This window comes from Corapipo altera, unplaced genomic scaffold (assembly GCF_003945725.1).
Source record: "Corapipo altera isolate COAL_440 unplaced genomic scaffold, ASM394572v1 61129, whole genome shotgun sequence".
Lineage (NCBI taxonomy): Eukaryota > Metazoa > Chordata > Aves > Passeriformes > Pipridae > Corapipo > Corapipo altera.
Genome location: NW_020884955.1, coordinates 1,204,741 through 1,219,710, shown reverse-complemented (window position 1 = coordinate 1,219,710; position 14,970 = coordinate 1,204,741). Strand labels below are relative to the sequence as shown.

General features: G+C 38.0%; 1 protein-coding gene across 1 annotated transcript; it reads right to left on the bottom strand.

Annotated features, from left to right (window-relative positions):
- Nucleotides 1-13,106: 13,106 nt before the first annotated feature.
- Nucleotides 13,107-14,667, bottom strand: LOC113956771 (tetraspanin-3-like). The gene has a single exon (XM_027663671.1). The coding sequence runs from the start codon at nucleotides 13,961-13,963 to the stop codon at nucleotides 13,148-13,150; it is 816 nt and encodes a 271-aa protein (XP_027519472.1). The 5' UTR covers nucleotides 13,964-14,667; the 3' UTR covers nucleotides 13,107-13,147.
- Nucleotides 14,668-14,970: the final 303 nt, after the last annotated feature.

Below are 14,970 nucleotides of genomic sequence, written 5' to 3'. Positions count from 1 at the left end.
TGCAGTATTATTGCTCTCCATTTACCAGAGGAAGGAAGTAATTCTTAAATGAATAAATACTCCTATTTCTGCTTAAATGTTTACAGTTCCTAACATCTGTTGTTAACAGGTTCCTTGAACTGACCAAAAATGAAATAATCATTAATCAGCTCAAAAAGACTTTAGCACCTGTAAATCACTGAAAAGTGCTGTTCAGCTTAAGAAAGTTCCTCTATTCACATTTAACCCAATGTGAGATTTAAATCAAGTGCTTTTTAAGAAAAGGCTAGAATGCAACTAAATACTTCAATTTCTTTTTGGAATTGCTCTTCTTCCCAGAGAATGAGATTATGAATATGATGACAAGATATTGCACTTCATGGCTTCAGATAAAAAATTGGAGTATATCACATTTCATCTCCTACCTGCAAATACAACAACATTTATTTGGCAGCTACAAAGTCGACCTTCTATTTCATCCTTAGCAGACCATACAGATGTTGTGAGACATGGTGGACAGCACACAGGAGAGAGCAGGTCATGGACAGCTACCAAAGGCTTTTAGTCCAACTTTTTACCTCTTGTACCTGTCAAACCACTCTCTCCTTACCAATGGTAAACCATGAGCGTTTCAGAGCAAGAAGAATTTGACATTTGTATGTCTCCACTGAACACAGACAAGCTCAGTCATAACCAAAATCTGTCACATTTTAATGCTCCCTTCTGAAATATTTCCAGCATTGTTCTTCCAGATGAGAGAATATTCATTTGCTCAAAGAAACAAGCAGTTTCAGATGAGAAGGGCATCCACTGGAAATAAACAGGAGCAAATTCTGGCTATATGATTTGCTGATTAGAAAGATTAAAATGGGAACACTGGGTTTCATAGAACAAGTGTATTTTCTTTGCAGTTTGGAATTATGATTGATCCTGATTAAATAGGGATTGAGGTAGGAAGGGAAACTGCAACCCACTTTACTGTGATATTCTGGAATAAGGCTAAACATTACAAAAGAAAATTCCTTTCTTGTCCTTACTTAGAAACTGTTTTGCCATAACTAGTGCAACTTTGGGAATACAGCTTTGCATCAAACAAGGCTATTTCTGGCTTACACAATATTTGCACAGAAAAATGAATCATATCTTTAAAAGAAGGAAAATAAAGTAGAGAAGTATCTGGAAAATTCTCACCTTAAGTCAAATTACCTTTCATATGAAGAAATTAAATAAAATTAATTAATTAATTAATTAAAAAGCTGTCTCCAGTTAAAACAGTATTTAAGCTCATAGGAAAGTGAGGGAATGTCTTTTGCTCCCTCTTATTCATTCATTTGTCAGGACAGGGTCAAATTTGCTCTTACATGTGCAGCATTACCACATTATAGCACAGCTCCATAGGTCTCCCTCCTACAATCCAAACCACAGGTTTATGCACCCCAGCAAAGGCTCAGGAATTACAATGAGAGTTTGAAAGGGCCAAATCAGACACGCTGAGAAATCACTTTAGTAAGTGGGTCCTGGTTGTCATTCTTCTACAGCTTGTATGAAATTTTCACCTATCAGTGGGAATGAGAAAATATTTTTCAGAAGAGGGAACAATCTCATCATAAACTCACAGGGAAAAAAACAGATAAACCAATGACTGAGGAAGCTAAGACCAGTTGTAATAGCCAAAGCCACTTTATTTTTTTTTTAGTAGGCTAGATTTCAGTTTTGAGAATGTTTCAGTTGTAAAGAAAGCATATTTTAAAAAAAATCTCACCTGCATTTGCATGAACTCTTAAAGATTGTGCAAAGAATTATCTGACAAATAACTGCAGTGCTCAAGGGCAGAACAGCTGTTGTGGACTTATCACAGTGGCTGAACTCTGTCAGTTTCCTCACAGTGTACTTGAATCTCTTTACATAGTTTAGCATGGGACTTCAGGCAGAGTTCACAGGTAAAACACCACCTGTCATTGTGACAGCCAAAGGTTTTCATGGCTTTCTACAGCATCCAAGCACTCCAAAAATTAAAGAAAGCTGGTCATCCCCTGAGAGACCTTTCAGATCCCTGCATAAATGCTGCTAACAGCAAAGCATTTGCATAAGCTTCTCAACTGCAGTCTTGAAAAGGCATCAGAGGAGGAGTGGATGATACTTTCTCCTGCCCTTCATTGTTAATTTGCATTTCCTTAACATGGACACCGTTCCCTATCTCCTGCATTGCCTATTTAAAATATCAGACACGTGGTGCATATCTATTTGAGCCAATATAAAACCATCTACCAAGTTAGAGCTCCTGACTCCATTTGCAGATATCAGTCTTGCTAAATGAGCTCTCTGGCATCCACCACATAGATCATGTTCTTTTGTTCCCCAGTAAAATCTCATCATAATTAGTTTTTGATAAATCAAATGCCAGCCTTAACAAAAGGTTATACTTAACTAAATATCGCACAATGCTCTAGTTGGCAATTATATAGATTAAGGAGGAGGAATAGCAAAAACTCTGACATTTAGACCTGTTTAAAGGTCTGCTATCCATAGAAGTAAAATACAATTAAAAGTACAAACCCTTGACGAAGTATTCTATATATATTCTATATTTTATGTATATATATGTGTGTGTGTATACATATATATATAAAAGTTTCCTTAAACAATTCATTTCCACTCAAGGATATATATCACTGGGCAATCACTGTGTGATTGCTGACATGGCAACTAATTTTCTTAGAAGTGACGTGGAATATGCGATGTCCATGGATTTTTCACTGGGACATCGTGTGATGTTTTCTGTACAAATATACCTCATACTGCAACTCTGGGAAGTTGTCCATTCCAAGGACCGTGACAAGGGGCACAAAAGAAAGGACTCATCATAATCCAACCCAGGCCTGCATAGTCTGATGGTGCACAGAGCATGTGATGTAACCGAGCACTGGAGCCACATTGCCTCAAGGTCAGTCTGCTGAGCAGGCTGAGTAAATGATTGGGGCATCTGTATTTGCCATTTCTTTGGTCAGGTCTCCAGCCTGCAGCTGCTCCATATAATGCAACATTTCTCCTATTATCTTCAGTAGCAACATTCATGTTCAGCAGAGTTTCTCAGGCACTTGACTTTGGGGGGCCCCGTGATGTCTCGGCATCCCTGTGCTCAGTGCTGCCTCTACAGCAACGCGAGGCACGCTGTCCACTGCTTCACCCCAGGCTTGACCATCATCAGCTGCCACCCACAGAGCTGCTACACCAGCAAGGATCTTATGAGGCATGGAGCAAATACATCTCCAGTGACTCACTTCCTTGGTAAGAAAAAAGAAAATTGTCACATTTTCTCTCCTCTGGCTCGGTGAAATTGCCTTCAGCATCACCAGACAGTTATCAGGGACAGCTATCACAGTCATAGAACCTTTTTTCTCTCTTGCAAACCTGCCTGTGTACAGGTCAAACCTGAGGAGATCCATGGCTGTCATTTGTCTGCTTGGGCTTGCCACATCCTGTATGGATCAGTCAGTTAGGCCACTCTGGAGAACAATTCCTAATCCTTTTCAGTCAAAATAAACTGCATTATCTTAACACATTTAATGAAATAATATTGGTTCATACATCCATAACTATTGGGGTTTGAGCGTTTTACCCACCTCAGAAAGCTTCATGTCTTCAGAATGATTGCTCAGTAGCTCATATTCAGGTGTTTTGGTTGCTTCCCTGGCTTTTATTCTAATTAATTTACTCAGATTTCTAATGTAATTGCTCAATCGCACGTGGTCCAAAATATTTGAGAGACTGTCTAGCTTTTCTGCAGATCAGTTTCTTAACAACACAGCTGTCATGACACTAGTTTTTCATGGTCACTGCAGGGAAAACCTGTAACTGCTACCTGTGGGATACCCCTGAATAACCTACTGTGAATAAAAGTGAAAACAGACTCCCACATGCATATGAAACCCGGAGATTCCTTTTGAAAGACAGTATTTGACCCAAATTGTACTGGAGTCATTTTTACAAAATGTCAGCTGTCAGGAAACCTTCAGGTGCAAATCTCAGCTAAGCCCATTGTGCCCTGGCCTATTTGGGGGAGAGCTGTGAGTCTTTAGCACAGGCCTGACCCCATGTCCAACAGCCACTGCAATGCTTTTTGCACAGATGCCTTCTGTCCGCAGAAAATGCCCAACATGACAGAGCAGGAAAACCTAAAGCAAATAAACACCATCACTCACAACAATAATTAATCTCATAATCACCAGCTCAGCTGGCTGTAATTGTCAATATATTGTTTTATGAGCTTCCATTGGCAGGAAATGAACGATTTCTATCTCCCAAAAATGAAATGACTCCCCGAGTACAGTACAGGGATTATTTATATAGAGAAGAATAAATCATAATGAAAGTGACAGGAAATAAATAAAAGGGTAATTCTGCTGGCTGACTGTTTGGAGCTGAAATTTCAATTTGAAGCAGGTTTCAGGGATTTTCTATATTAGTTTAGTTATTTAACCCTAGCTTCAACTTTAATGGATACTGATTTCTGTTTGGTTCAGATATGTTAAGTGTTAGGCCATTTGTGCTATCAGTGTGTAACTATATAAACAATTTTGGAAAAAAAAATAAAAAAAATAAATCTGAAAACTGCCATAATATTCTAGCAAAATATAAAGTTATGAAAAAACAAACATCTAGTCATTCTGCTCTATCAAAGCTTCCCATTAGCTGAACTCCTCTGCCAGGCATGCAGGTACAAAACCAACAATAAAGCTAAGTATATGTCAGGAAACAATATTATTTGCTAGTGAGTGGTATTCACCTAAAAAAATTAAATTACTGGGTGAAGTGGCAGGATGAAGCAAGCTTTCCAATAGTAGAAAAAATAAGATTTGCAGCTCAAACCTCCAAGAGAGCTGAATGAGGAAACATCTGTGAAAATGCAAAAATTTTACCATTTGCTTTGCCTTCTTTTACATCTAACAGATAAAAGCAACTGCACCATCATATTCCATATAAACTTTCTATTTTGATATTTTGTCTTTTTTAGCAGATATAGTGAAAATGGAGGACAATATTACTGGGCCCAAACTTGGCATGCCAGTCTTCCTTTAAGCAACAGAACTGACATTTGTTTTTCTTTTAACTTTCTCACATGCAAATAAATTTATTCAATATTTTGACAGGAAACCATGAATGCGTTTATCTCCTCTTTTCCCTTAATTCTCTTGCCTACCAAGCTTATCCAACAACCTTTTTAGTGTCGTACTGACACACCAATTCCATTGCATTCGGTGCAATTTGGCAAAGTTTGTTCTGTGATTTTGAGTCACAACAGCCACTCTGCCAAAACAGTGACAGTACATGGAAACTAAATGCCAAAAAAACTTCAAGGTTTGTCTCATGAAGGGAGCAGCCTTCAGAAAGCCTATCAACTTGTAGGATTTGATAGACCTGCAAATGGGCAAATTATCCACTGGGTATGCAGATCACCTTGGGAATTTCTACACGCTTCTTCCACTGCATACCTACTCTTGCAGTGTGTCCAAGAGTCCACGTGGACTTCAGCAGAGGAAAGCAGGCTAAAGCAAGAATTCAGTCTGCAAATCTTGCTCCCCACACTGGAAATCCTTTTTACTCAATTTTATTATTTAAAGTGGTGAAACAAGGTTTTACTGCTGTTTTACTGCTAGGGAAAAACACTGTCAACAGCAAGGCAGAAACAAAAGCTAGAAACCCAAAACCAGTTTTCTGCACTTTTAGAGCAACTGAAGACTTCGAGTTTCCTTTTGGTCTGTCTCTATGCAAATGTTAAAATTCATCTCCAGAAATACTCCTAACTCACCACCTTTTCTTGAGGAGCTACCATATGGTCTGAAGGTGAAAAAGCAGCCTGCACTGCGCATAATGCACAGCTATTCAGAGATATATGTTTTGGTTTGATAACTGGTACAGTATGCCTGCTCTCTTCTGTCTTTATAATTAAAACATTATTTTAAACTATATAGCATGAATTCATCCTCCTGTGTCTTCAGTTCCTCCTTATAGCTTTTCCCTCTTTTAAATTTAATAAATTTTCCTTTTTTTTTTTTTCCCTTTGCAACCAAGAATTGCAGCAACTCATTTCACAGCAATCCCTACTCACTGCTTCTCTAATACCCATGCGCATTAAAACCTCATCCATCATTGTTTTCAGGGAGTCAGCTTTTTAATCAGATCTGTATGTATATTGGTTTGAGCATGTGGCAGTTTAATTACCCTCTTGAATATGTGAAACACATCTTTGTCATATCTACTTATATCTGAAGAGAGCCATCCTATAACACTAATTAAAGAGGGATGATGACAATTTTTCCATACTTAAATTATGTCCCATCTGTCTAGTCATCCTCCTGTTCACTCTCTGGATTAATTAAGGGTGGAGAAAGGTTGTTTCCCTGGAGTTTTGCCTAATGCAGGATGAAAACTCTGTTTTAACGAAGAAACATACAAAATTCTTTTCTTCTTTTCTCAGAGTAAAGCACACAGCAAAGCAGAAGAGAGTCATTAGTTTTGTTGCACTCTGATCAGCTAGTCATATATTGCATGCCATCAGAAGCCCTGTTACTAAAGCTAGCAGTTGGTCTGAAAGGACTTCCAGCAAGGCCAGCAAGTCACAGCTAGATGCTGACCCCTGATACCTGGACCCAGAGTTGAAACCAATTTTATGTTAATATCATTGAAGGACCATAGTACCAAACGGGTGCAGTGTGAGGGCACAGCAGCTTTTCAGCATTGTCTTTTATCACTCTGGGAGTATTTTGCCCACAGAGATTTCCTTCAGATATTTTACACATCCAGATAAAATACAAAGCCTTCTGCTCTTTCTTAGTCAGAAAAATTTCAAAGAACTTATTCTTACTCATAGGACTGGTTTTGCTTCTACCTAAACCTATCTGCACAGTCCCTGTTCATTTTCAAGCTGTTGTACATTGAAGCAGACCTCTCAGGTGCCTAAACCATTAATTTTCACATAAACAGCAACCAGAAAAGCTTTTAACACAGGGAAGGATGCAAAACCCTAAGGAGTCAGGACTATGTGTCATCAGCAAGGAAGGGGCACTACCCATACTGGATGCTTTCATACTCACACACAGCTCTCAGAGGACACACACCAGCTGCCATCACATGCCAAAAAGTGAAAAATGAGGCAGAAGAACTGGTGTCAGCAAGGCCTGGGCTTCCCTGGCCCTCATTACATGGGTGTACTGAGCAAGAGCATCACTTCAATCCACTCTCACTTTAAAAGCTTTTCCACTGCCTGTGCAGTGGTCCTCCAGGCTTTTTCTTCTACTGGTTTTTTATTTGTTGTTGGGCTTTTTTGTTGTGTTTTTTTTTCTTGTTGTTGTTGGTTTGTTTGGTTTTTTTTGTTGGTTGGGTCTTTTGGTTTTTTGTTTTGTTTTGTTGGGGGGGGTTGAGGGGTTTTTGGGGGTTTTTTTTGGTTGGGTTTTTTGCTTTGGTGGGGACTGGTTTTTCGGGGGTGGGTTTTTTTTAGATTTTGGTTGTGGAGTTTTTTTCTTCCCTTAGCCGAGACTAATGAGAGCATCCTTCATTCAGAAGAACATGCTGCCACTGAAGATTTTGTTAGCTCAGAAAGTGCCAGTGCTTCTTTTACTATCCTTATTTTCCTCTGTTTATACAAGGCACTGCAAATATGCTATATGAAATTAATTTATAGAAATGTCTACACTGTATAAATTTAGGGTCATCACTTGCTGAGTCTATTCTGATCCTCTAATTAGACCAGGGGATAATAATGGCTGTAAGTTTGCATAAAACAAGGGAGAAAATATTGAAACTGTTAAAATATATTTTTTTAATAGCCAACATATTTCACTACCATTGCTCATATACACTATGTAAACCTAATTTTATTTTCAATATTTCTTCATGTCTGCTGTACATTGTTCTTTTTATTCCCCCTCTCTGGCCTAATATAGAACTAAACAAGGTACTTACAAACACTTCATACTTCGCTTTACAGATTATCTGCCACATGCTGATCCATTTTCCAAACTACAAGATAAGAGAAAATACAGCTTACCATATGTAAAATATTATTTACATATATTTTTTTCTTAAAGAATGTTGAAGCTCATAATTTCAAAACTTTAAAATAAAATTTTCTGGGGAAGTTAATAAACTCAAACCACACTAAATTAGAGAGGAAGCCTGTGGCTAGATATTTCAGCAATTGCTATGGCAAGAGGTTAAAGAAAGTGTCCTACAATCTCAAAATTTCATTGTGGTGAGTTTTTTAACCTCAAGTTATTAACAGCACTACAAGACCATAATTACTGAGACATAGAGATAAAAATACTTTCATTTTTTTTTTACTTTGCATATTTGTTGCTGTTGTATTCACCTCTTTTGCACTATTCATTTCTCTCACTATTTTCTCCTCAACTGGAGCACAACATTCACTGGTTCTCCCATAACTCTATTTAATTTCCTATTTTGTCCTTGCATGGTCTTGCCACATTTAACAAATCCTTACATTGTTTTCCAATTGGAACAAACTGCCCTGGAAAGAAAAGTAACTCCCCTTTAAGTGAAATGACAGAGGTTGTCTCATGCAAGCATGCCAGCTTACTCCTGCATGAAAATCCTAGGCAGAGCAAGGGGAAACCGCAAAAAAAAAAAAAAAAAAAAAAAAAAAATCAGTTTTTTACTTCTGTCAGCCAAGGAATATACTCCAAGTACCTGAAATAACTCTTCTAGGCATGCTAAAATGCCTAATGTTTTGTGCCACTTGCACAGTTACTCTTACCTAGGGTTTGGAGTGCTGTTTTCTTCCACATAGCTCTGCAAGTAATCAGCATAAAGTTGCACAATTAGATTAATTTTAGAATTCTATAGTCTCCCAAGGATTTTGCACCTGGCTCACCCAGCAAGAACACATTCTTTAAGACATTAAAAAATTCTGGCAATAAAAATACCTGAATTTCAGCAAGAAATTGATATTTTAGTCCTTAGACAAATGTTTGTTCACTAAGTACTGTGAAAAAAAGAAGCCCACCTAATAATAGATCCTATTTCTAATACTTTTTATTACCTTCAACCCAGTTCTACAACATGAATGGCTGAGTAGCAAAAAAGGACATTTTAAGCGATATGATGGAAATATTTTTTTTCTTTAGCCCAGTATAATCATGAGAAAATGGGCTAACAGACTAGCATGCAATTTCAACCTCTGTCTGTGGATAACAGGATCACATCTTTTCATTTTCTCATCACAGAAAAATCTCAATGTAATCATGAGATGTGATAGTTTCATCCTATCTGTCTGCAAAATACAAAATCTTGTCTTGTAGAAAGATATAAAAGTATTTTATTTTCAAAATGCATTAGTATGTTTCCTATAAGCTTGCAATTTTAGTACCCATTTTCTCCCCTTCTCTCCCCACTTACAAGCTGGTTAATTGTTGGTCCCTTTCTCCCTGTTTTGGACATCTTAAAAGTTATGTATAAAAGTAATGTTTGCAAGAATTTATCTGTAATAAAAAAAATTTCCTGGAAAGTTATAGTGAAATCTCAGCTCATTTTGAAAGAAATAGCAGCATAGTCAATACTGAAAAAGAAATACAGAAAGGAGTGGCTTCACTTGCAAATTCTGTTTTAACTAGTCAATCATTATAAGCATTTCCATGAATTTAATAACAGCACCAATATTCAATATTCTGAACCTAATGTAATAAATGAAGGGTGATTATATTACCCAGTTTAAAAAATTGCTTTACATAATGTAATCACTTACTTGCTCTAATTTAATTTCACTTTACATCATTTAATAAATGAATGCTGATCATTTGACATAATTGAATAAGTAGTTCAGTTCATTTTCTGTACTTCTTAGGTCAAAAATTAGGCTGTTTTTTGTCATCTTCCAGGACGGTATTGTGAGATTTAAGAGTTAGGTTTCATTTCTTCTCTCCACTTCTTGATTACCATTGTGTAATAATTCCACTCTGTAAGAAGGAACCTAGCCGAGCCCTCCAAGATGAATTTTTCAAGAAAATACACAACATAACACTGCAACCTCCTGCTTCATTGTACAGGGAAGGGGGAGGAGGGGGGTGGAATCACCTGAAAAATTTACCAGATTATAAAAGCCATAATTTCAATTAAAGAGTAACTTTAAGTAATTTGACAATACCTGTATGAGGTAGGCAGGGACTCAGTTTTGAATCACTTTCTAGCAAAGCCCAAATCTTTCTATTTTGTGAGAGAGAATTTAATATTAAACTGAAAAGACAATAGATTTAATGAAGAAAAACTCATAATTCAGAATCTGAATTACGTTCTACTCAGGCCATCATTTACAATAAACAAAAAAGAAATAAAAAAAAAGGCAGACTTCTAGGAAAAAAAGACAGGAAGAAAGAAAGAGAGTTGTGAAAGGTCTGCAATAATGATTTTTACCTTTCTGGAATAATTTTGCCTTTCTGACTTGCCTTCTAAGAAAGGCAAGGTGTAATCACCAATTCAGTCATGGAATATAATGGGTTATATATATACGTGCATAAAAATAAATATATGTATATACATCTTTATGTATATAAACTCTGCAAAAGAGCAGTCACAGATATATTCCCAGCTTTGCGCTGGACATCAGTTCCTCCCCTTCAAATCCAAAGCAACACAGTTTTCAGAAATGTTGACTGTAAGTCATCTGCTGCCTCCCTATACAACTGCTCATTTTTTCAGATTACGAAAAACATCTGGTGATCCTTTCAGAATGAAGCATGTAATGCATAGATTGCAATAGTACCCAAAGATTTATGTATCTTATAAGACAGAAATAGAGTGCAGTTACTTAGAAATAGCACCATTTTCTATTTCAAAGGAAGTTATTCCTGTTCAGAAGTAACTATTCAGAATCAAACTGCCCAATGCCAAAGGGGTAATAAATCTGTTGTTTTGCCCTGTAAGTCTCTACTAACAACCATTTGTAGCTGTAGAGTGTCTGTCTCATGTGTCCTCACACTTCTTGCCAGGTTTAAGATCTTCTCTTCTGGACTAGTATAAAGGGGAAAAAAAATAACTACTAAAAGTTATTTCATATAGTTAAGCCCAGAGATTTCTTTTATTTCATATTTATCTTATAATTTTCTTAGTACAGTAAAAGTATAGGGAGCATGCATGACCTTGACTTTTAGCAGATTGAAAAGTAGATGAGGATATCCACAATAAGTAACTCTCTTTAATCACCCTAAAATTACTACTTTCTATTTAGTGATGAAAAATATGTGCATTCCACTTCGAGAGACTCTGGCTCAGAAACTGTGAAGGAAGTCATGAGGGATGAGACCTGAGAAGAAAAATATCCTGTTCAATGAAGGGATATGGCAAAAAGATACTACATTCACTCCATTCTTCCACTTTCCTTTCTTCAGCAAACTTTTTCTTCCTGGGCCAGTTGCTGTCACTTCATTTTCACTGCATCTTTATAATGTCATAGCAATAAATTTGCATTACAAAACATTTATGTCTCAGGGTACCACAAAACCCCTATTGTGATTCTTAACTAGACAAACTTCATACATTGCTATAGGCATTCCATGTCAAGCAATATGAAAGAAATGTTTCATTCTACTATATGTCTCTCAAAGACACAACTATTTTCCTTTATTTACTTTGGAACATTCCCAATGACTTAGTTATGTTCCTCTATCTAAACCAATACCTTAATTGTTTGGGGTGTTTTGGGGAGATTCTTTGAGGCATTTTTTATTTTTTGTTTGGTTTGTGGTTTGGTTTGTTTTTTCAAATGAAGCAGCCCTGCAGTATATTTCATGTTTGATTTTCACATAGTCAATAATTAGCACACAAGAACTGAAATATGTCCTCTGATTTTTTTTCTTTCCCCTCATGAAAGTCAATATCTGGTGATTTAGGGTCTCAAATTTGTCACAGGGTACCTGAAATTTGGTTGAAAACTCAGAGCAATAATGATTTAGCTGACTATGACTTCAACTGCTAAGAGAGTTGCCTAGTCCAGCAGTTTCTGTAACTCAGGCATTTTCCTTGTTTCCAGTCTGATAAAACCTAATGTGTTGTGCTTGTAGGCCCTGGAGATTCCCTACATACACTAACTACGGGATACAGCTTGTTGGAGTTCCCATTCTCAGGTCAGTAGTGAGGCTCAGGGCATTTCCTAAACAGACACATACGTACAAGCACCAGTCCACAGTCCTACACAGGTAGAGCAGAGCCTTTACCAGTACTTCTCTAAACATCAATAGCACTGACATAAACAAGCATATGAGTAGCCCACATGTTAAATTAGCCCATTTCATCATATGCAGACTGGAGTGAGACTGACAGAAAACGGATAAGAGGATTTACTAAGAGTAGGACTGGCATACCTTAACAAAAAGCACTGTATTGCTGTTGTCATTCAAGCCCTCATATAACCCACCATGACTTTTCCAGCAAAAATAATTGACTCATTCCTTGCTCTGTCTTGAGATAAATTAATAAATAGACAGACTTTCTTATTCTTTACTATGGGAATTGTTCCTGTACAACTCCCAAGACTGCTATACGTCTTGCTGCATATCATCTGATTAGTTACTCTGTTGCTGTCAAACCTATTTAGATTGTACCCTCATGCCACTTCAAAAACTGACATATATTTCCACCAAAGAGTAAGTTAGTTCTAGAACGTTTCTCTATATATGAAGGAGAAAAAGAAAGAAAATACATTAAACTTTATTCAAAGAGCTTCTTGTAGAAAAACCAAAGCATTTAATATAAGTTTGAAGATGGATGAATCTATACATTAATTACTTTTCAAGATTCCACTACAGAAAAGATTCAATCCAAGACTTCAGGCCATGACCTCACAACCAGTAGCCTTGAGCAAGATGTGACTTTTCTTACTGCTTTCCCCACACTCACATACAGTAGTTTTGAGTATCCACACGATAAAGTCCATCCCCAGCAATTAAGTTTTTCAGATACAGGAGGACTGTTGAAAAAGAATATTGGAGAACTGATCTAATATCATGCAATTAAAAAAAAAAAAAATCCAGCAGTGATCAATTAGTTTGATTTACTTGCAAATATTTTTTTTTAAATTTGTCTTCCAGTGCAGCCACAGAGTGGTACACAACCAAGGAGCCATGCAGCAGGTTCAGCAAAACAGCCAGTGCCTTCAGTCCTATGAGAAGGTATCTGAGTCCAGAAATCGGAGGTCACGGAATGGCTGATGCCTCATGAGGATGCCATTGCTAACAGCAGCCAACAGCTTCAAGATGCTTAACACAGTGCAACACCAAAACAAATACAGCATGACAAACCAGAACTGGTCTTCTAGCTTCTTTAGACAGCCTTCCTGAGAAAGCTGCTCCAGATGGCTTAAGTGTCCCCTGCAGTGAGAATACTTCTCCTTACAGCAGCTTTCAGGGACGCAAGCTGTAAGATGCCAAGAAGCAGCTCTTGCCTTCAGCCAGTCTGTGTAGTTGTGGACCCCACAACACTGCAGCTTCCTCTGCATCACATCAACAGCCCTGCTTCCAGGATCCTGGGAGCACGACCCATTGTGCTGATAGACAAGGTGACCCATAGCACTTTCCAGCTGAGAAGCCGTCCTAACAGAGTAGACATGTGCCAGAACTGCTGAAGACGTTTCTAGGCAAACAAGGAGCAACAGCAGGTACATGAAAGTCCCTTGCCGATTGCGGGAGCTCCTGATAGAAATAGAGATAGCCAAAACTCCAGTAGGTAGCAAGATAAGTGCAGCTGCAATAGCCAGCCAACCAGAGAGAGACAAGTAAGACTCCTGAAATAAGTATCTGTAGTTCTTAAACATCAGGATCACCAAAACTCCGCCAAACCCCTGAGCTGCAGCAGTTCCCCAGAAGACAAAGCCTAGAAATCTCAGGAGAGCTCGAGCAGAAGACCTGAGCCAAGGATCCTCACAGCACCACAAAGATGGCAGCATCACCACAGCCCTAACCCTCTTCACTACACTCATTCCCACAAGCCCTGACCCTTACCATCAATATTTAAGAGGCTTCCACCTCACTCATTCAGGTGCAGCAGATGACATCTCCACCCAAAAACACCTTGAAAGGAAGCAACACTGATGAGACTTCTCCACAAAAAGTCTACACCCTGCATCAGTTTAACCACATGCTGCTGCTGCACCTTTTTCATCGTAGCCTGCAAAAACCGGGAGAGTATGTACCCAGCTTGCTGTAGAGTGGACCCTCACACTGTTGTCACTGGAGACATTTGAAGGAGGAGGGCAGCTGGAAAAAGGCTGCACCACTCTCATGTGTGGGAAAGCTAAATGTAGAGACATAGTCAGGGTAGTAGCCAACAGTGCTAATTCAGATCTCTTAGACTGCCCAATTCTACAGCAGTAGCCAAGATGGTAACAAATGCACAAGTTGGAGCCATCACCAAAGGAATAGTTTAAGCAGAGTTATTCAGTCAGGAATTTCCACAGGTGACACTCATCTAAGCTCATTATCCTCCCCAGTACCTTCATCATTCATTCAATTGTATAAGGGCCATAACGATGTTAATAATATTTTACCCTTTTTCACTCTGCGAGATTTCTCTGTAGATAGCTTCAATTACTCAAGTCACCTGGATGAGAAATCCTTGCCATTTCACACCTGTACCCCTCAGCTTGCATTACCAGTGATTTGACTGACTACTGTAATGACTGAATTCAAGCCACAGTAAGTACTGCATTAACTTTTCCTTGTGCATAAAGAAAATTATTTACACACCAGCTAAATCACTACACAACAATTCCAAAGGGAATTAACATCACTTATCAGCATTACCAAAAGAGCATTATTACTCAAACTTGTGATACACCTTAGCCAAGCAGGATGGGTAACCTGCATAAATCTTTCCACAGGTGCCAGGAAGGCAGATCCCAAGTCCAACAGTAATTCCCTAATCATCTTGATGAAGTCCCTTAACATCTCTTCTGCTTTTTGAGATATAGAGCAGGACTAATACCAC

Coding starts and splice junctions, on each gene's coding strand:
- LOC113956771 (XM_027663671.1), bottom strand. CDS start 13,963: ATGAGTGTAGTGAAGAGGGTTAGGGCTGTGGTGATGCTGCCATCTTTG.